At 37.9% G+C, this 20,116-nt stretch overlaps 1 protein-coding gene across 2 annotated transcripts in view; it reads right to left on the reverse strand.

Moving 5' to 3' along the window:
• Positions 1–313: 313 nt before the first annotated feature.
• LOC146369801 (BMP/retinoic acid-inducible neural-specific protein 3-like) overlaps positions 314–20,116 on the reverse strand; it is a 59,835-nt gene continuing 40,032 nt past the window's right edge. For both annotated transcript variants that reach the window (XM_084909335.1, XM_084909334.1), the window contains 4 exons: positions 16,751–16,856; positions 16,059–16,295; positions 9,030–9,252; positions 314–2,245 (listed from right to left, as the gene is read on the reverse strand). In XM_084909335.1, coding sequence (XP_084765461.1) covers positions 1,129–2,245; positions 9,030–9,252; positions 16,059–16,295; positions 16,751–16,856 — 1,683 coding nt within the window. In that variant the 3' untranslated portion in view covers positions 314–1,128. The remainder of the gene's footprint in view (positions 2,246–9,029; positions 9,253–16,058; positions 16,296–16,750; positions 16,857–20,116) is intronic.

A 20,116-nucleotide genomic window follows, 5' to 3' on the forward strand; every position in this document is an offset into this window, starting at 1 on the left:
TTAAGTCCTGATACTACCTGGTATCAGGTACTTTTTTTAGCACCTGCTTGGCTGGGATTCCGAGCAATCTGAGCAGGTAATAAAATGTGACATCGTCACACTGCATGCCACTGATTGGCTGTTCAGTCGCGTCTCTTGTTGAGTCATGAGAGCATCAAAATCAAAAGTGACATTTTTGAAACGTGACAACAGAATAAATAATGTTAGTAACCCCTATCATAAATCTGATCAACTCATTATAAATGGCACTATATTAGTTATTACAGTACCATTTAGAAAGCCAAAAAGCATCTATGTACACAAGAACACCATGTACAGACCACACATAAAAATGTATTTTATTTAGTGTATTAACAAATCGTATTATACATTTTATAGACAGTGTTTTTGTAACTTTTGCTTCACAAACAACAGCATTATAAAAATAAGAGCACATGTAACATATATTGTGAACATGATACATTGTTTGTCAGCAAGTCCGGAGTAATACAGCATTTATTTATTCACTTCGTTTATGGCAATGACTATTTTCTTACAAAAATGTGAAGTATAGCTTAAAAAAATGAGTGATTTTATCATGATATGAAAAGCAAAAAGAACACGGTGCCCATAATTTTCCAGCCAAAGAAGGAGGACTGTGATATTAAAACAATTACTTATGTTGGGCTTTTTTTAGAAAGCAAATGTAGCGAGGAACATGCTGGTGTTGAAATGAAATGAGTGAGGTGACTACATTGCTTGGGTAATATTTTATCAGCAAAAGCCTTTTGTTTACGTATGTGAGCAATTCAGATTTGTGCAATCTACAAACATCAGCACGCTGGCAAAATATCAGTGATGGCAAATATTGAAATTCATATTAATAACTATTAAAGTTATTGTTTTCATCAGGAGAGAAAAAAAACAAACAATGAGGCAAGTATGGTGAAATCCTCCTTATTTCTAAGACGTAATACAAATTTATACCAAAAGCTGACATAAGAATCTCAAATGCACTCTTGAGACCCATGACAACAAATAACATGTCCCCCAAATGTCCCTTGCACTGCTCCAGAATTGCTCTTAACTATCGTCAGAGTTGTGTGGTGACTGCTCTTCCATCTGTGCGCCTGGCCACCTGCCCACTTCTTAGCTACATAATTTGGTTGTTTCGTATTCCATCGAGTTTGGCTGCTTGGCACTGAAAGTCTGCAACGCTGCCTGGATCCTGGCAACATCTGTAGTGGACAGTTTGAGCCGGTGCCGCAGCAGACAGGAGAACAGGTCCAGTGGCTGAGCTCCTGGTGGGGAAAGCCTGTTGACCCGATCCCGGATCTCCAGCAGCTGCAGCAGGGCTGAGTCCTGCGATCCCTGAGTATATGGGTAGTCCAGCTGTAAAATCAAGTCCTGGATCGCTTCCGGGTCAAAGTGCATACTATAGCCGTACACCTGGATGCTGTTGATCTTCATGTAGCCTAGATTTCGTCCCGATTCCAGGTACTCCAAGGGTTCATAATATACAGTTCCATTCCCGTTACTTGAGGTGCCTCTGATCCGGCTCCGTAGATAAAAATGCACTGTCTCAAAAAATGTTTTCCACTTGTTGCCTAAAGTCAGAGTCCAATTATAACAGTCATAAGGAAGGTCTAATTTAGTCCTCTCCCAGTCTGGATAGTTCTTCTGCTCAATGGGCATGATCCAGCTCTCTGAGTGGCTCCCGCCAAACGGATTGATATAAACAGACAGCATGGGGTCCAGAGTGATGTTCTTGGTAAGGCAGATCTGTAGAGACATCCCCAGGAGCATGTGGACATGGTTTGACTTGTATTTGTTACTTTTCAGTGTCAGCAACATTCTCTTCCTCCACGATGGGTCAAACCAATTATTCAGCCTGACGTCGTTGCTTACGAAGATGCCGTGAATGCTGATGCGGTTGTCACGTTTCTGGAGAAGATAGCGCAGCTCCATGTCCTGCAGGTCAGTCTCAAAGCCTATGTAGTGGTCAGTGGAGTCTGGCACTTCATTGCGGCACACACCCTGGCTCAGCATGTAACCCTGGTTGCAGGTGGCGCAGCGGGAGCGATTCTCATAGGAGCATGACGCACAGGAGGTGCCCTCCCCCACTGTGCATGGGATCAAGCCCTGGCAGGGAGGATGCTCATAAGGGCAGGAGCAGCTCCGGGTTTCCTCCAGGTAAGAGCCGATGTGATTGTTTTCGCTGCAGTACATGATGGAGAGGATGTAGTTCAGCCAGTAGCTAAAGGGCCTGCGACAGAGACGGAGCAGTGGGTAAGATTCATTGTTGATGCAGAGTACATAACACAAGAATCACATGGCTTCAAACATTAATCTCATTGTTTCTAAACCAAACAATAAAAAAATCTATATTTTGATGACAAACTCAATGCTCCTCCGTATGGAGAAAACCTGTGAGCCACTTAGTTTGATAGTGATCATCACGTATGCTTTTCATCAATGTGAAGTCTCACAATCCCATTTACTGTCTTCGCTCACATCTCTTTTCCCTTTCGGGTCATTATGCTTACATCAGGTGCTTTCTCTTTTGTTGGGTGTTGAGTTTCTACTTTATTGTCAAATATAATATTTATAAAATGTTCCTGATTGTTCACATCAGCAGGTAAGCTGAGTAATTATTAGACGGTCATATAACTTTGAGTAATTTGACATTTCATTAAGAATAAACACTGTATTTTAATTTTTAAGAATTATAGAGCATACTTTCTTTCTTTGTGGAAGCTGTTACATTTTAACATCTATAAACAAAAACAGAGATGACTCAGGATAGAAAAAGCGTTTTTCCCCACACATACTTAAAAAATATAAACAATACAAAAAACACTTTTTGCATGTATTTCTTTTCAGATTTTTGCCTATAAATAAGAGATGCAGTGGATATAGATGGGAAGTTGAACAATAAATATGTGGGCATGAAATGAAAATATGGCTATGGATATAGCAGTTATGCGGTACTTCACAATTATGAAGCCATGAAATGTAAATGTCAAAGTCCCTCTGTCTTCTCCTGCTCTATATGATTCGTTAATGACACGTGAAAATATGTTAAATGTAATTTAGAGCAACCAACTCTTGCACTGTAAGGAGTAAAACTGAGTCATTACTTTAACTAACAGATTGAAACTATGAGTTTCATATGCATGGTTAAGTGCTTTCTGAAGAAACACAGCTAAGTTAGATTTTGTCTGCTTCCTGACTAGACTCTGTAGGGGAGGAAAGGTGCATTATGGGGGAGATCAACAGTCATTGCTTGTTCTGTATCACATCATAATCTCAAGAGACCAATGCCTGCTACGCAAGTCCCACATTTAAGCGATTCATTCAAATCCTTCAATGTTTTCATGAAATCCCTGTAGAAAAGATTTCCTGTCCACTTATCCAGTCTAAAACGCATCCTACTATAGATGGATCACTTGTCGTTTCACTACAAATATGCAAGGTCAAAAAAAGATGATGAGTTAGAAATACACCCATTTTATATTTAGTGCTAAGAAAATGAGCTAATTGGGTAATTGGAAAGTCTCCCTCTGTAAAATAAGCTAATGCTAATTACGTTACAATTTTTATGTTGTTTACTTTGGGCAGAGCTGAAAATACTAAAAAGATACACTCTTGTTAAAAGCATAAACAACCACAAAATACAGAAATGTAATCAAATCATAGCTTCAGCTTTGGCATCACACAAAATTTCCTATAAAACAAAATTAGGTTTAATAAGAGGCTGATAAAGATCACATTAGGAAAATACATCATTTATTTAAGTTGGAAACGTGCAGAGTCTAGTCTAGCCCTATGTACATCTAGAACCATACATATAGTATATGATTAGCAAAATGCTCTATTTATTCCAAGCCACAAACTATATCAGTGAAGCAATATACCGAAATTGTTTCTGAATGAAAGAGCAGATGGAATGCATGACAGGAACATAATGTGGTAAATTAGTCTGTCGCTTGCTATGTTCCACATCTGTCAGATTTTTTAATCCACTTTTGTTCTTTAGCAGAGTGGCTGTTCTGTTGCTGTAGCCGTGTGCAGCTGGTAAATTAATTTAAGGGAAACAAAAGTGCATGTATAAGTAATTTACATCTAAAAAACATAATTTTGAAGGGAAAAGTATCGTTTGTTCAAACAGTTGTTAGACTAAAGAAATTAAACTGCACTGTGTGTGTGCTGGTGAGTGTGTGTATCACTGGGAATTTGATCCCATGATAAACAGTAGTGTTAGCCCTGCATCAGACTGGCCAGGCTGTAGCCCGCCTCTCGCCCTGGGATAGCTGGGATAGGCTCTAGACCCCCTGCGACAATGATAAGGATAAGCAGAAGAGGATGGACAGATAGATGAATAAATGTTAGATGTAATTCCTAAATCAGGCTTTTTTACCCTTTTCCACAAATTATTTTAGCTTCTCAATGTTTAGTACATTGACTGGAAAAGCATTTGATATATTCCTATATCGACACAAATACTATGAAAGTGATAAACTGCAGTGGATGGAGATTGCATGTGGGTGTACCCAACAAATAAATGCAGTAAATATATACAAAACATTTTTGAAGAACATTTTGATATTTTGGATATGAAGCAATTGATTATAAAAAGAGGCTATAATACATGTAATATTCTACTGAGTCAATTTTTAAACCAGCTATCAAACTGGATACGATCGAGTTGTGTTTGAACTTACACAACATATTTAAATGGATTTTGTCTACACAGTCCTGCGTCTCTAGATTCTAGTTGGGCTGGAAAAATACACACAAATGGTGAAGCTAAGCAAAGTGATGATAAGGGTGAAACTGTGTACTAAACAGCTGGATAAACTAACATACTGCTGCTGCAGACTTCACAGTTATATGAAAAAAATTGAAACAAATGATTGTGAGTTCACTGATATTGTCAGTTCTGTGCAAAAAGCAATATATTCAAATGTGTTTTTTCCACTTTAATTTAGAAAACAATTATTTAAAAAGAAACATGGCTTAGAACACCTTCCAGTGGTAAAAATAACTAAATATATAAACTTGTGATTGCGTTTTCTTTTCTTTTCCTTTCTTTTTGTTTTCCAGCTCTATAATTTGTTCCCTCCAGTGTACTGTACTTTTACTCACTAATGATGCATATCTTAGGCATGAAAAAATAATTATCATGCAGAGCTAAAGTCTATAGACGGCTTCTGGTGTTTCTTAGTTTCGAGACCATTTTTTTGTTCTTCTTTTATAAGTGCTTTGAACCGGCAAGCCCCCTCTAGTATTCCAGCATCACAGTGAGCGCAGTCAGTGTGATGTGGAGAAAAATAGAAAGGAGCAAAAGACTTTTTCTTTTTCCTCAAATCAAATTTTAAATCTGGTGACATTTTGTCAAAAGATAGTCGATGTAATGCGTTAACAGTCTTAACGGCACCCAGCTTGTCTGAAACTCATCAGCGAGAGTCAGTTGTGCATATCTCACCTCCAGAGTGGAGACTGTGCACAGCAAGAGAGAGGAAGCTGTCTCACCATCATAAGCACATTTTGTCAGCAGGACATGTAAACTGTCATGGAGACGCAGTGTGCAGTATGGGCAAAAGAGAAGCCGGGTGTTCACTCTGCAATCTGTTCATTGTCTGTCAGTTCATTTCACACAGATCAATGCCACAAACGAACTTTCTCCTTCTGCCACAGAGTACATTTTGACTAGTGAAGAAAACTTCTCCTCTGCACTAGATACACTTCATTTTTTCCCATTACAAGCCACATTTATTTACTTTGGAAGCACAGAAAAAGCAGCCTATCAGTTGTTTTTGTGCAGCTCCATCATGGCTGCCCTGACACCTCTTGTATTCACGGAAAAAAATAAAAGGAAAAAAAAAATACTGTACATAGTTCCAAAGACTGCGCTAGAAAGTTACAAAAGAAACTCCAAATGGATTTACAATGTAACAGCCTACATTTTTTTTTATGTTTGCTTTGTCTTCATCTCACAAAGACCGTGAAGCTTTGGAACATGAATAATGGCTACAGAGACGTACAAATATTCCATATGAAAAACAAATCCTCCGTGAGCTGGGCCATTATGTACAGGGCGGTATGATATGTAAGGTAAATGAGGATAAAATCTTTGTATATTCTTGCTATATATATATATATATATATATATAACTATTCACTATTACATTGACAAAGGGCAGTACATTCTTCTGCTGTCTGAAGATTCATCTCAGCTCAAAACACTGCAAGTTACCTTTTTCATCATTGTAATTTAGCTGTTTGCAAGCTTTTATACACAGATGGGAACATTTACTAAACCTGTCACCATTTTCCATCAGGGATGAACATTTTGCATCTCTTTAATTTTTTTGCACAGCACAGATATTACTAAGAATATAGCTGTAAATGACCTCGGTCGCACCTAATTTGCATAAATTGCTACTAAGGAACATCTGATTCTGCAGCATTATGATGCTATATGAGGAAACGGTGCTTAGGACTGGAGCTGAAAGCCATTAAAAATCAAGTTAATATGATATGAGGGCCCATCTGGAAACAGAAATGCAAAATCATGCGAAAAAATAACCATTTGTCGTTGTATTGAATCTTTTGTAGTATGACTACTGCAGGACTGAGAGCTCAGCCACAATGATTTTGACCAATCTTTTAATCTGACTTTATCGCTCTTATACATTTCCCCTTAAATATCAGGAATACACTTTTCCCTATAGCGATGGTCAATCTATAATGGTAATAACCTGAATACATTTCTATTCCCTTATAAGATCTTTGCAAATAAATGTCAGTATAGCTCATTTGGTTGTATAGAAAACCCATATACTAAAGGGGTGCAGTATCTTGAGTTTGAGTCTGCAAATAAAAATTTGGATTCCCTAAATATACTACTTCAGGTGAACTAAACAATTTTTGTGTTCTATTTTTAGGAAACAAAACCTTTTCTTTACCTTGCTTAAAAATGTAAGCAAACACAACTGTGCTTGCAGCAACTCCGAATTTAACACTGCATGTATGTACAGTGCTGTGAAAAGGTATTTGCCCTCTTCTTGATCTCTTAGTTTTTGCATATTTGTTACACTTCAATGTAAAATAGTAATTGCCCCCTAAACCTAATTGAAGCGCCTTGAGGCGACTTTTGTTGTGATTTGGCGCTATATAAATAAAATTGAATTGAATTGAATTGAATTGCTGCTTGCGTCACCCTTTGTAGCAAGAGCTATCTCCAAGCTTTTGCAATAACTGGCAATGAGTCTTTCATATCACCACTTTGCTTTGTAGAATTGCTTTAATTCAGGCTCATTGGAGAGCTGAATTAAACAGCCTGTCTAAGGTGATGCTAAAGCAGCTCAATCTGATTTAAGCACAGACCTTAACAGGCCACTGCAAAATATTCATTTGGGTTTTTTTTAACCATCCAGGTGGAGTTGCTGGAGTCTTTCAGCTCATTGTCCATAACCCAAGTGTCCCTGAGCTTAAGGTCATGAACTGACAGACGGGCATTCTTTTTTAGATTTTTCTAGTAGAATTCATGATTGCATCCATTTCAGCCATCAAGCCATCCATTTCAAGTTGTCCAGCTGCTGAAACAGCAAAGCAGCCCAGACCATCATACTACCGCAACCATATTTGACTGATGGTATGATCTTTCTATGATGCTATGTTTGTTTTTGCCAGATGTAACAGGACTCAAACCTTGCAAAGTTTCACTCTTGCCTTGTCAGTCCATAGAATATTATCCTAAAAGTCTTGGGGATCATTGATATGCTTTTTGACAAATGTGAGATGAGCCTTTGTGTCCTTTAAGGTCAGCAGTGGTCTTTGGAAATCTCCCATGGCTGCACTCCTGGAGTAATTTTAGTAGCGACTCCTGGGAATGTTCACCAATTTTCATTTTTCTCCATTTTCTCAATGGCTCTCCATTGTGGTTCACTGGAATCTCAAAACCTTAGAAATGGTTTTGTAACCCTATTCGTAGATGTCAATGACTTTGTTTTTCATCTGTTCTTGAGCTTCTTCAGACGCCAGTATAACGTATTTCTACAGGTTCATTTTTTAGGGATTTCTTGATTTAGTGTGTCTGGCAGTAATCAGGTCTGCATGTGGCTAATAAAATAGAACCCAGCTTTCCAAAAAATGTTATTAATCACAGTTAATTCAGGTGGGTTTGGAAAGCATTTTCTCCTTAATAAATGAAATCTCCATTTAAAAAAATCTGCAAGTAAAAAATCAGGTATGAGCCAAATACATGACTTACAACACTGTATGTTCCCATAGATCTTATAGGTAAATATGTACAGTTTGAATGAACAGAGATATATTCCCTCATTATAGAGGAAATGAAGGTGGGGGCAATTGGAGATTCGAGCTCTATATTTAAAAAAAAATCACATTGCAGAGAATGAATATTTGGTTTCTCACCTGAAATAGCTCCTAAAATAAACCTGGGTACTTCAGCTGCACTGACATAATCACATTTCTTTTTCATAAGCTTTTGTTGCAGACTATACGGCTGAACTTTGTGGAGAAAAACACAAAAATAGATGGAATGATCAACAGAAGATCCACGGCAGATTTTCTTTAGTATATGATTTCATTGCAGTCAAGTTAACCAACAGGAAAAATGGCCCAAACTTTGCATATTCCTTTGAAACACTGCAAACTTTAATTTCACAGGAGGATAACTTTGATTTCCTGAATGTAAAGGAGACCTGGGCTGGGAGTGCAGCCAAGTCATCAGGTGTGACACTATAGCTCACTTCAGTGAGACCTCGGTTGAATATCAAAGTGCTAATGTATTGTGTGTATTATTAGCATAATGCCTAGTTCAGGGAATAACAAAGCACTGCGCACAGAGCGGGCTGAGGAAAATAAATGAGCACTGCCGTTTGCAACGTGCTTGAAAGGACTTGCAATGTTGCTGCAGGCTTTGGAATTTTTGCTTATTTTTTCACACTCATGCGCGCAAACACACGGCCTAACACATCTGCATCCACAGAAAGGTCAGCAGGAATACTTATATTTCTCACCTCTCTCTCAGCATAATAATTTTGGGCTGAGTTTGACACCTTTTGCTGAGGGTGAAGAGCTTGTTGATAATGCGTCGTGCTTTGCTCAGGAGCTGCTGGGTGCTGAGCTCCAGCTGTTTGTAGCGCTGGAGAATGGTCGGCTCCGTTTTCCAGAAATATTGAATGGCCGATGCGTTCAGAGCATAGAATGTAGGAAGCCTTCGAACAAAGTTCTGGAACTCATCTGAAAGACAGAGGACAGGCAAGATAGTTTAGTCTGTGTTGGAAAGAAGTGGATGGTTCCTGTCTGACTTTGCCTAACTGACCTGAATGCTTTCTCACTATATTTGGCTAATTTAGTCAAGCCAAAATGAGAAAATCAGTTTGCAGAGTCCATGTAGACTGAAGAGCTGTGGGGCAAACTGGAAGTGATATTGTTTGAAGCATAGGCTAATAGAAAAAGGCAGAGCTAAATACGGTGATGGGGTAAGATTCATTAATGAATAGCATACAGATTTTCTGAAGTCTGTCAGGGGGAAATCAGGATGGGCATGGAGCACAGAGGATAACATCTGTCAGCCCTTCAGAAATGCTGTTTGCCTCGTGTGCTAACAGATTACATTTCAATAACAATATCATCACAATCATGATTGCATGTATGGAAAATCGAAAACATGCTCACTTCTGATTAGAAAAAGACCGTGCTGTTTGTCTGGATAATAAAGCATCAATTTGGGAAACCAATTAAGCCCCAACGCCTTCCCTGCTGATTATGCAAAAAGCTTTACATGTTCCTGTGAAATTAATAAGCTGAGTGTTTTCTATGACCTGTATTTTGAAAACTAAAGAAAAATCACATGGTGCTGCTGCCACCATTATTTTTTTTTCTTTCTTCTAATCACACATTTAGCAGATTGTGTGATATATTAATTTGTCTTAACTAAAATTAGTTTAAAAGATAAGACCATTACTGGCGTCCAATGAGATGACATAATCCAAGAATGAGTCTGTCTTTTAAAACATCCCATGCGTGTCTTCATCGTAATAACCATCGCTGTGATTTACATTTTGAATAACAACAGGATTCTGCGTCAAAGAAGGATAAGAATATATCTCAGCTTATATAAATATTTTAGCATTGCACTTAACTTATTGAAACATTAAAACATCAGTCATGCAAACATGCAAGCAAAAAACAAGCTTAGTAGCAAAATGCAAAGACAAAGCAAGTTTAAGTGACACTGGCTGTTAAAGGATGTCATGTAAAAATAAAAATACATCCCAAAAAGACTGGCTAATGTCAGCTAAAACAACTAAAATGCAATATTGTCGGATCATTGTCCAGTTATAGAAAAAAAGAAGGAGAAAAAAAAAACATAATCCATAAAAGTAGCATAAGAAAATAATTTTTCATTCATGAGAATATTGTTTGTTACATGTTTCAGTATGTGTGAGATATATATAACAGTGCTGTCAGCGTTAACGCGGCAAATCTCCGTTAGCGAGTTAACACGGATCGCCCCGTGCATGGGGCTGCACGGCACTAACGCTTTAACGAGCTAATGCATTGACGCTGTGCAGCCCCACGCACGGGGCGATCCGCGTTAATTCTCTAACAGAGATTTGCTGCGTTATTGCGGTTATGGTGTTAACATCATTTTAACGAGATTAACGCTGACAGCACTAATATATAATATTAATGTAGACTGGCTATGCACACACTGTATAGAAGGATTACTATAAATATTATATTTCCCAATAAATCTAAATTTCCCAACTATTTATTATTCTGGAAGACAAAAGGGGTTTAAGTGGTTGACTATGAAAATTAAAAACCAGGGTAATATAAATGTGTTCAATCTGAAAAAAACAACTGTGGGAGTGGCTCAATAGCAACATGTTTAGCTATTACATTGATACAAATGCCTTTAGCATTGAGTGGCTGGTTCTTTACTGCATCTTATTCCCCCTCCTCACATTTCCTGCCTCCTTCCACTGTCTAATAAAATGCCCAAAAGTGATTTTAAAAAAAGGAGCAGTAAATTGCTGATCCTTCAGCCACATTATCAAGATTACACATCGTGCAGTAACAGCTGGAATTTTTTTGTCTCTAGCATCCAACTAAAGTCTAACCTTTCCAATAAAGAGTTAATATTACTCACTTTTATTAAGGCCTACACGTACCTGTGTTATAGATGCTAAATTTACAAGAGGAATATTGTGAGGATACAATAAGTAATCAATACTCGGACTATCATTCTTGCTTTTATTTTCTCTTGGTTACAATATTGCAATGGCATTTTATGGGAACCGAGAAAAGTTAACTTATTACTCCATTTTATAGAGTCCATGACCCTATACAGGTTGCCCATTACCCATAGAGCTGATTTTAACATTTTACTTATTAGTTTTAAAGTCCTTCATGCCCTGGTCCCATAATAAACAGTACTATAAGTATTGAGCCATTCCTCCTTTCTCTATTTCTTGCTAGAAATGTAGTGAAATGTGCAACCATACATGAAGATGCAATATATTCGGTAAAACAATATTATTTCTTTAAGTAGTCCTCAGAGATAGCTGTAGAGGATTCTTGAAGAACATTCCAAAGCTCTTCTTTGGATGTTGGCTTCCTCCTGCTCACATAATGACAACAGTTTGAACCAAAGACTTCAAACTTGGATTCAAGTTTGAAATCTTTTTCAAGATACTCTGCAAGACTTGGCCACTGATTCTCAGTCCATGTACTTGTGTAATCTGGGATACCTCAGACCCCTTTTCCCCATTTCCCTTCCTTCAAAATGGCTTCTTGTGAAATCATCTAAGTTGCCCAACAAGAAAACTGAAGGGGAGGCTGGAATAGCACCAAAACCTCTGAACAGGTGGATGTAATTGTCAGGTATATTGCCCTGACAGTGTGAGCAGCTGTTAGACGACGCAAAACCCAACGTGAACATCCGTTGACCCATTTGGTGCACTCTATGCAGGATTTTGTATTGTATTAATTGTAGATTGGGGTTTCTAGTCATTTTAACAGAGAGTTTTCCTGCATATTTTAGTTTGCAGTATTCAGTAATTTGGGAGTTTTGAGATTGAGGAATTGCACCACACTTAATGGTGTTTGTAGTTTGACTTGATAAGGCTTAAATTTCTTTTTTTATTATAGTATTAATTTGTTGATATTCTAAAAATCTATTCTCGTTAATCCCATGTTGTAAAACTAATCTGTCAAATAGAATAGTCTATTCTTTCGAATAGATGTACCAAGTATTTAATTCCTTTGCAACTCCAATCTGGGAAGTTTATCATATTGTTGTTTTGTAGGATATTAGGGTTGTTCCAGATGGGTTTACATTTACATGGGATTAGTGAAGACTCATTTTTAGAAATTCTTGACAGCCATCCTTCCATTGAAAGCATTGCTGTTGAGGCTTTGGTGAACAGTAGATGGAACTTAGGTTATCTTTATCTAGTATTAAAGCTTGTTTGAAAGATTTGAGTGTCACAAACATGGTAAAAATCAGAAAGTAAGATGGGGGCAAATACTTTTTCACAGCACTGTATGGCAGGTTTTCAGCTAATATCTCTTTGCTGGTGTAAAAACATTATTTGATGCCAGTCAGACTGTGTTATTGTTGCTATTTTTTCTAGATTCAACTAAAAAAAATGGAAACAATTTATGGTACCTAATGTACCTGATGATGTAGTTTTAAATTTGTTCTCTATCTTGTATCTATGTGTTGGCACAACATTGGTTTATCCCTTGAGTTAGGCGCTGTTTAAATTTTTAAATGATTAATTGGTCTGTGTCATGTGAGTTAATAATTTAAAAAAAAATGGTCAGGTACAAGGACTAGTCTTGAAAATGAGTGAAAAAGCAGCAAATGTCCAAAGAAAAACTTTGAAAGACCTTCACAAAGCTTGGAGAACTATGTCTCAGACCTACTTAGAAGAAAAATTAAAAGAAGTCTGGCTGCTTGGAAGCAAATGATAGGGCGTGAGCTCACAGTACTACACACTGTACTACTTGCACAGTAATAGCTCAGCCTCAAATCCTCAGGCAGAAACCTGTTAAAAATTTCTATGTCAGTCTTAAACACAAAATACAATCGAGCATTTGCTCTTAGGACTCCTTGTTAGTGGAATGGTCTGGCTTGTTTTGTCAGTGTCTTCTTTTAAATCACAGATCAAGACTCACTTCTGTTGCAGTGCTTTTTGTATTTTTTTTTATTTTGTATCCTTGACATTATTGGCATACTTCCATCTTATTTCTATTTATGTTCATTCCTTACAATGGATTCACATTGTATCTTGTTCTTATTTTGACATTGAACCTTGAGTTTTGACCTGTTTTAGTGGATATGTAAATTGTTTTTGTATTTTCTTCCCAGTAAGTTTGCTGACCCTGTGTTTCTGGGAGGAGTAGCAGATTTGACTTGAAAAATGGGCAAAACAATAGGTACATTCACTTCTTATTATTATTGATTATTTTATACTGTCATTTGGCTCCTTAAGTAGGAAACATATAGAATATAGGTGTACTTACAGGCTAAAAAACAATACTGATTAATTAAATATAGTTAGCATCATGGCAAAATCATAATGTTGAATAACCATGAGAAGGTGGGAATGGCAAGTAACTTCTTAACTACACTATTATTTTATCACCAAGACAACAATACCTCATCCCTGGAAACTTGCGCTCTAATGACCATTATTATCTTGTCAGCTGCTGAACCCAGGAAGGTAACGGCATTTTCCTTTTGTACAATTTTAAAAATAGAAGACACTGTCAGATTTTCAGGAACACAAGTACAGACACAGCGTGGGTCTTATCAAAAATAACACAAGGAGGTTGAAGGGTAACGATGCGTGTAAGGAGGCTTATTTGGCAGGGTTTTCTTAAATTACTTAATTATGAGGTTATAATTAATAACTTATGCGTCTTAGTAGTCCGGTAACTTTAAGCATGTATTTGACTTACTGCAACATATTGCAGTTTATTTAGACTAAAGCCTCTTGGATCTCTCTTGGATATGAAGTGCACTCTCTTATTTATGCTCCCCTGAGTCTAGTTTTTCACACTGTTTCAATGCTCTGTTATGACTATGGTTTGTCTTAGCCAAACACTGAGTTAGGATACTGATCCAGGTATAAAAGATATGATGTCTTAATTATTAAACAGTTACCACTCAGTGGGTGGTGGGACTTAAAACAAATCATGTCCACCATCCTCTGATGGTAGGAAGCTCATTTAACAATAAGAGTTATGATTATTAATCTCTCTGCTGCTGGTGCGAGTTGTCCTCTATTAGATTGACTATACAAGTAGATCCTCGGGGGTTTCAAGGAAACTTATTTTTCATTATTTAATACAGCAGTGTAACTGCAGTTCTCTGGGCACCTTGCTGCTTAAGTCATTGCCAACTGCGCACTAATCAAGTTGCCCTTAGTACAGAAGCATGTAGCCGGTAATAACACACAGCCAGCTAGGTGCACTGAAAACAGCTTAAGGCAGAGCTGGAAATGAGTGAAACAGCAAGATGCCCTTAGAGCCTGTGGATGCAGCACAGTTTTAATAATGACAGGGGAACATGGAGGCAGAGCTATGCTGCAAGATACAGTAAAATTCAAGACTGAGGAAGAAGGGTTTGACATAACGGTCAACGGGTACATTAGTGGAAAAAAATGCAAAAGCTAATGAGACATTGGTTAATACAACTGCAACATCATTGCTAGTGCTATTACTAAGCTATTAAATTGTATTCTGCTAACAGATTAGAGCAACTGTATTGTGTTTCAAAAGGCATGACAGCTCCTACCGCAGTGAAGAGCTTACTTCTGACTGAATCACTGTTGACCCAGTAATATTGCTGTAATTGCTCCTCTTTCATGTACTGGACTTTGTAAATCATCCATGCCTTTTTTTCCTAAAGACAGGTTCAAAGGTCACAAAAGAGTTATTAATCTCAATGCTTGAAAAGTGGTTCGATTTTCACCAGAGAAATTTTATTAATTTCATTATTTTGCTGTTTCTACTACGTCAGCTATTCACTTAATACCTCTTGCTGTATTAGGCCACTAAGACAAGTGTTACTGATCAATAATCAGTGCTGCTTTACGGCAGGATTGGATTAATAAGATTTTTACATCAACACAATGAAGTAAGGTACCTTCATTTCATTCATTTGTTAAAAGCCTTAACGTAGCTGATATTTAATTGTTTTAGAATACCTCCTCAAAACATCCTTTGTTTTACAGAAATCACACATCTTTTAATATTAATGATCCTCATACTTTGTAAGTCACAGAAAATTGAACATATCATTAAATCATTAAGGCCATGAAGTCAAGCTCAGCCGCAATCCAGGAAGATCAGCTGCTCTAAGAGAAGTCCACATCAGCTGATGGATGGATAGCTTTTACTCTTTTACACATCCATCACGCAATCTTATACAGTGATTGCCATTTGTGTACCCATGTTCATCCATAGAAAGGCAGGGAGGTTCCACCCATGCTGCTAGATAGATATTACTGCAGACAATAGTTATCTGCAGATAATGCAAATAATCTTCTTACTGAATGTAAATCAAAGACAATTAATGTAAACTGTTGCGTGCAAGAATTCCAAATAATACTAAATAAAAGGTGTGTGCTGATATGTACAACTGACAATTTGTTATGATCAGGAAATGGTTTAATAGTTTCTTTCCCTCAAAATCCCTGAAAACAGATAAAAACAATAAAATTAAAACATGTGCAGAACAGGGAAAAAATCTGTTGTGTCTAAGTAAGTTAAATGAACAGGGCTTCTTAGTTGTTTTCATAACCATGTTTGCAAGAAGCTGCAAACACACATGGTTCCAAAAAGTATTACACTCTGTAATGTTGAATTTCTATTACATAGATTGGATGTAATAGTCCCCTTTTCAAAGATCGTCAGTTTGATTTTTCCATCAGTGCCTCCAACAACAGGGTGTTATTTGCAGCCAGTGAGAGGGTCATTTAAAATGGCAAAAATAAATAAATAAATACAAATAATAAAACACTGACCTGACTCTTCAAATTCTTGGTTAGCCATGTTCCAGGAATCTCGGATTTGCAGCAAACTAGCTTCCATAGCCCTCAGATCCACCTCGGGGCAATTACACTGTGGATAGTTGACGGCACACTGGCACCAGCAGTCGTTGTTTCGGCACACAAACTGGCCCTCCTCATTACAGCCAATGTAGCTAAGAGCTGCTTGCACAAACCTGGCCCTCAGATACTCTGGCAGAATGGCCTGGAGGCCTAAGGCAAGGACAAAAACAGGGCACAAACATGGAAATGTCACATGGATGAATGAAGTGGGAGCTGTAAGCACTTTAGGTACTGCAAAAACTGTGTTTAGATAGCTTTTCTATGGTAGATGTGTAAATCACCGAAGACCAGCTCTCATTTTTTCTTTTTTTTCGTCTCCCATGCTTGACATACACTTGGCGTCACATGCAATATGCTGAGATTCACTTTAAGTTTTATTTTTACTGTGTAGTTCTGCTACTTTTGTTCTGAATCATTACTGCCCAGGATTCACTTCAGAAGTCTGCAAGCAATGCATGGCTAAAACAGCAAAAAAAAAAAAGCAAAAGAGTGATTGAAGCTAAATTCATTCTGACACTCTCATGTTGCAGTTATAGGCCTGCCAGAGAACAGACACTGTGACAATTCCATCAGAAATTGGGGGAGTTCAATTATGGATGGCCAACCTTGCAAATGAATCTTGTTTTCAGGGCTCTGAACCAAAACGGAGCTGACAGAGTCGAGGTTGTCATAGTTACTGCATCCAAGAGGACCCGTCCTTGTTTCGGTCACCTAAAGGGAGGAAAACAGAGGGGCATAACAGCAATTCATACTGTGAAAGTAACTCTCTAATGGCATTAAATATACAAACACATACAGAGAGTGAGCTATGACAAAGGAGGATGGAAGCGAACGCAGATCATGCAGAATAAGATTAACAGTCATTCCCTCTACATCTCCTCTTCTGAGAAACACTAAATATATTACAGATTATTTAGACTTCTCCACTGAGCAAATCATATTTAGGATAATGACTCTGTGAGCCAGTGAGCTGGAAATTGAGTTGTGATCGGGTCCGCAGCGTAAGGCGTAATGAGTAAGTTGGGGTGTCATCTGTCAAATTCATCTCTACATTGTGTTTACCCAGTATAATACCCACTGACACCAATAACATGCTAAAATGCATTGTAAGCCCGTGTAAGCATGTCATCTTCAATTATACACCTGAGGGTTTGTGTAATTGCTTGGTTCAAACTTTTACAGGAGGCATGCAATATTGTTCCAAGACTACGTAGATTGAAATATGATGAGAGGATTGGCAGCATACTCATCGCGGTAAACAGTGAAGCCATTTTTCAGACTCGATGATGACAGATTCATTTTTACATGTTAATGTTTTACTGCAAAATGACGGATACAAATACACATTAGATCAGATGCAGTCGGAGGAATGATTTGGTAATCCCATAAATCCTCACAACAGTTCTATTTCTGACGAAACTAAGCAGCACACCAGAGGTTCTGTGCGACTGCACGAACACAGGAGCACTTTGAAGTGAATCAGCTTCCTCGCATGTTCGTGCTAACACGCTCGCCAGGTATAATGTTCAACCGTTTCATTTTTGCATGCTAGCAGTAGCTAATTAGCGCTAAAAACAAAAGATCATTAGCTTTCCAGATATATGATTCATGGTGTAGTCACATAATAAAATCCTGTGGTGTACCTCTCATCATAGAACAGACAGTCTTTAACATAGACAAACACACAATAAATAAATATAAGCAACAGAGAATTTTTTTTTATATAATAAGATATGTAACAGGCAAACAATTAAAAAAAAATGTTGTAAAGTGCAGTTATCTGCAGCATGTCCTCAGCTCTTTTAAGGCATGACTGGTGGTTTTTGTTTTTAAACTCCTTTACCTTCTTCCAGATGGCAGAGAGACAAACAGTTAATTTACTGGAAGGGTTAAGTCCGCAGCAATGCAGCTGGCCTTCTCCTGAACACGGTCAGCATACACTGAGTCTAGGTTTAGGAGAGGACTACTCACAATCCCATGTGCTGTTTTCACTCCCTGGTCCAAGTCCTTCCTGTCCTATTTTGTGTAGCTGTCATTTGCTTAGTGTCATAGTGGTGGTAAATGAATACATATCTGGGATCAAAATATATTTACTTTGTATGTGTATTTCATCATCAACATGAACATTAAAATGGCGTGACAAAATGATGAGGCAATTAGAACTAAGAGCAAGTGTGACTGACTGAATATAAAAGCATAGTATAAAGCCATATTGGACTGACTTCATTTTACACTGGCTCTTATGGTAGGCTCTTAGTCTAAATGATGTTCTATATGACTGTTTGTCATTATGTCCCAGAAGGTGATGGAATTATAGTTCTAAAGAAATCTCATTTGTGACAGGCACATCTGTGACATGCATTTTAAAGATACAGTTAAGGAACTGACTAACTACTGTACAACCTGGGAAAAAGCATTGAATTTGTACAAAATCTGCACAATTTTGGAAAACTAACCAGGGTGAGAGCCATCATCTTTTCCAAAGATATTTCTGCTTGCTTGTTTGGCTGAACCATCTAGATTTTCCACTAATTTAGCATTTGTCTATATCTAAAATCATTAATTATTTTAGTCATTAGTGCTCAAAACCCAGTGGCATGTCACGGCAAATCCCTTGTTTTCGATGTTTTCTGTGGTGACAAACAGCTTTTGAGCTGTGTGGTGTTTCTAAATTTTCCGTCTTTGAGGCAAACAGATAACACAAAGAAGAAACAGAAACATGGAAACCGTAAACCACTGAAACATTAATCAAACTAGTTATTCTTATTTAGGTTTCTTTTAAAATCAGTGACACACAAGACAATACTCAGTCATAGGTGTATAATGTGAGATTAACACAGTGTAACAAGCTTATTTTTGGCAACTTTTAGTCCACCTGTGGAGGCGCAGAAAACATAACTATAATTCTGGCAGTGGGTGTGTTTGCTTCAATCATGACCAATCAAGCACTCCATTTTTCAGTCGCTCGAAACAAGCGCAGTTGGCTGTGATGGTAGTCTGACAATTTGGTGACTGAGAGAAGAGAGTGGGGCAGGCTTCACAACGAAAAACTTTACCCAGAGGAAATTGATGTGGCTGTGTGGGAGGTGTAAAGTCTTGATGAAAGAATAAATTACAACTCGAGCAGGCTACTGACAGTTTGAGGAGATTACATTACTGCAGCTTGAGGGAAGTAACAGACTCGGTTTGCACAAGTTTCTCTTTCCCTGAGAGAACTCTTAGATAAGTCATGGAAACAGTTCAGTGACATGAAGCGAGACGCCAAACAAGTTGGCAGAAGTTGTTGATTTGGCACGGACAGCAGGTCATTTACCAGCTCGTTTATAGAGGAAACGGCAGCCTTACCCACATGCCATGCTTCATTATGCGATTATTATTTCTGTACATCTGACAATCTGTTATGTTATTTTCGCATATCTGACAATGTCCCACAGTTATAAAGATTACAAAAAGCTAGTGCAAGAAATTCTAGTGAAGTTAATATTAAAAAGCGACGGCAGACAAACATCACTGGAAGCAAGATATGTTCATGAATTGTGAGCGTGGGAAGCGCCAGCTGGAGGAGTTTGTTTTACACACCTGCTCCAAGTCAGGTTAATTGACTCAACAGAAAAGGTCCAAGCAAGTGGGAGTAGGAAAGGAAAAAGCTATGAAAATTCACTAACATGTAGACAAGTATGTGCAGGCTTTTCCTCGAAAATCGAGCGTCTATCGGAGAAGAGATGTGTGCATGACAAATGTGCTGCATGCAGTCACTATTGGTTTTCACACAATGTTAAACAGTGAGTCCTGTGTGTAAGTATTGTCCAGATTTTCTGAAATCTCCTGTTTGTTTGAATAAACAGTATGTGTTGTAATCATCACCGCATGCTTTTGTCTGAGCTGCAGACCCAACTCAACTGATCTTACAGTTTGCTTGGTAAATTCACGAAAACGGCACCTGTTATTTGTACTCGGAGCTTTTCGCTTAT

The sequence above is a fragment of the Perissodus microlepis genome, chromosome 17 (assembly GCF_051167445.1).
Source record: "Perissodus microlepis isolate ML-2025 ecotype Zambia chromosome 17, ASM5116744v1, whole genome shotgun sequence".
In the NCBI taxonomy this organism is placed as follows: Eukaryota; Metazoa; Chordata; class Actinopteri; order Cichliformes; family Cichlidae; genus Perissodus; species Perissodus microlepis.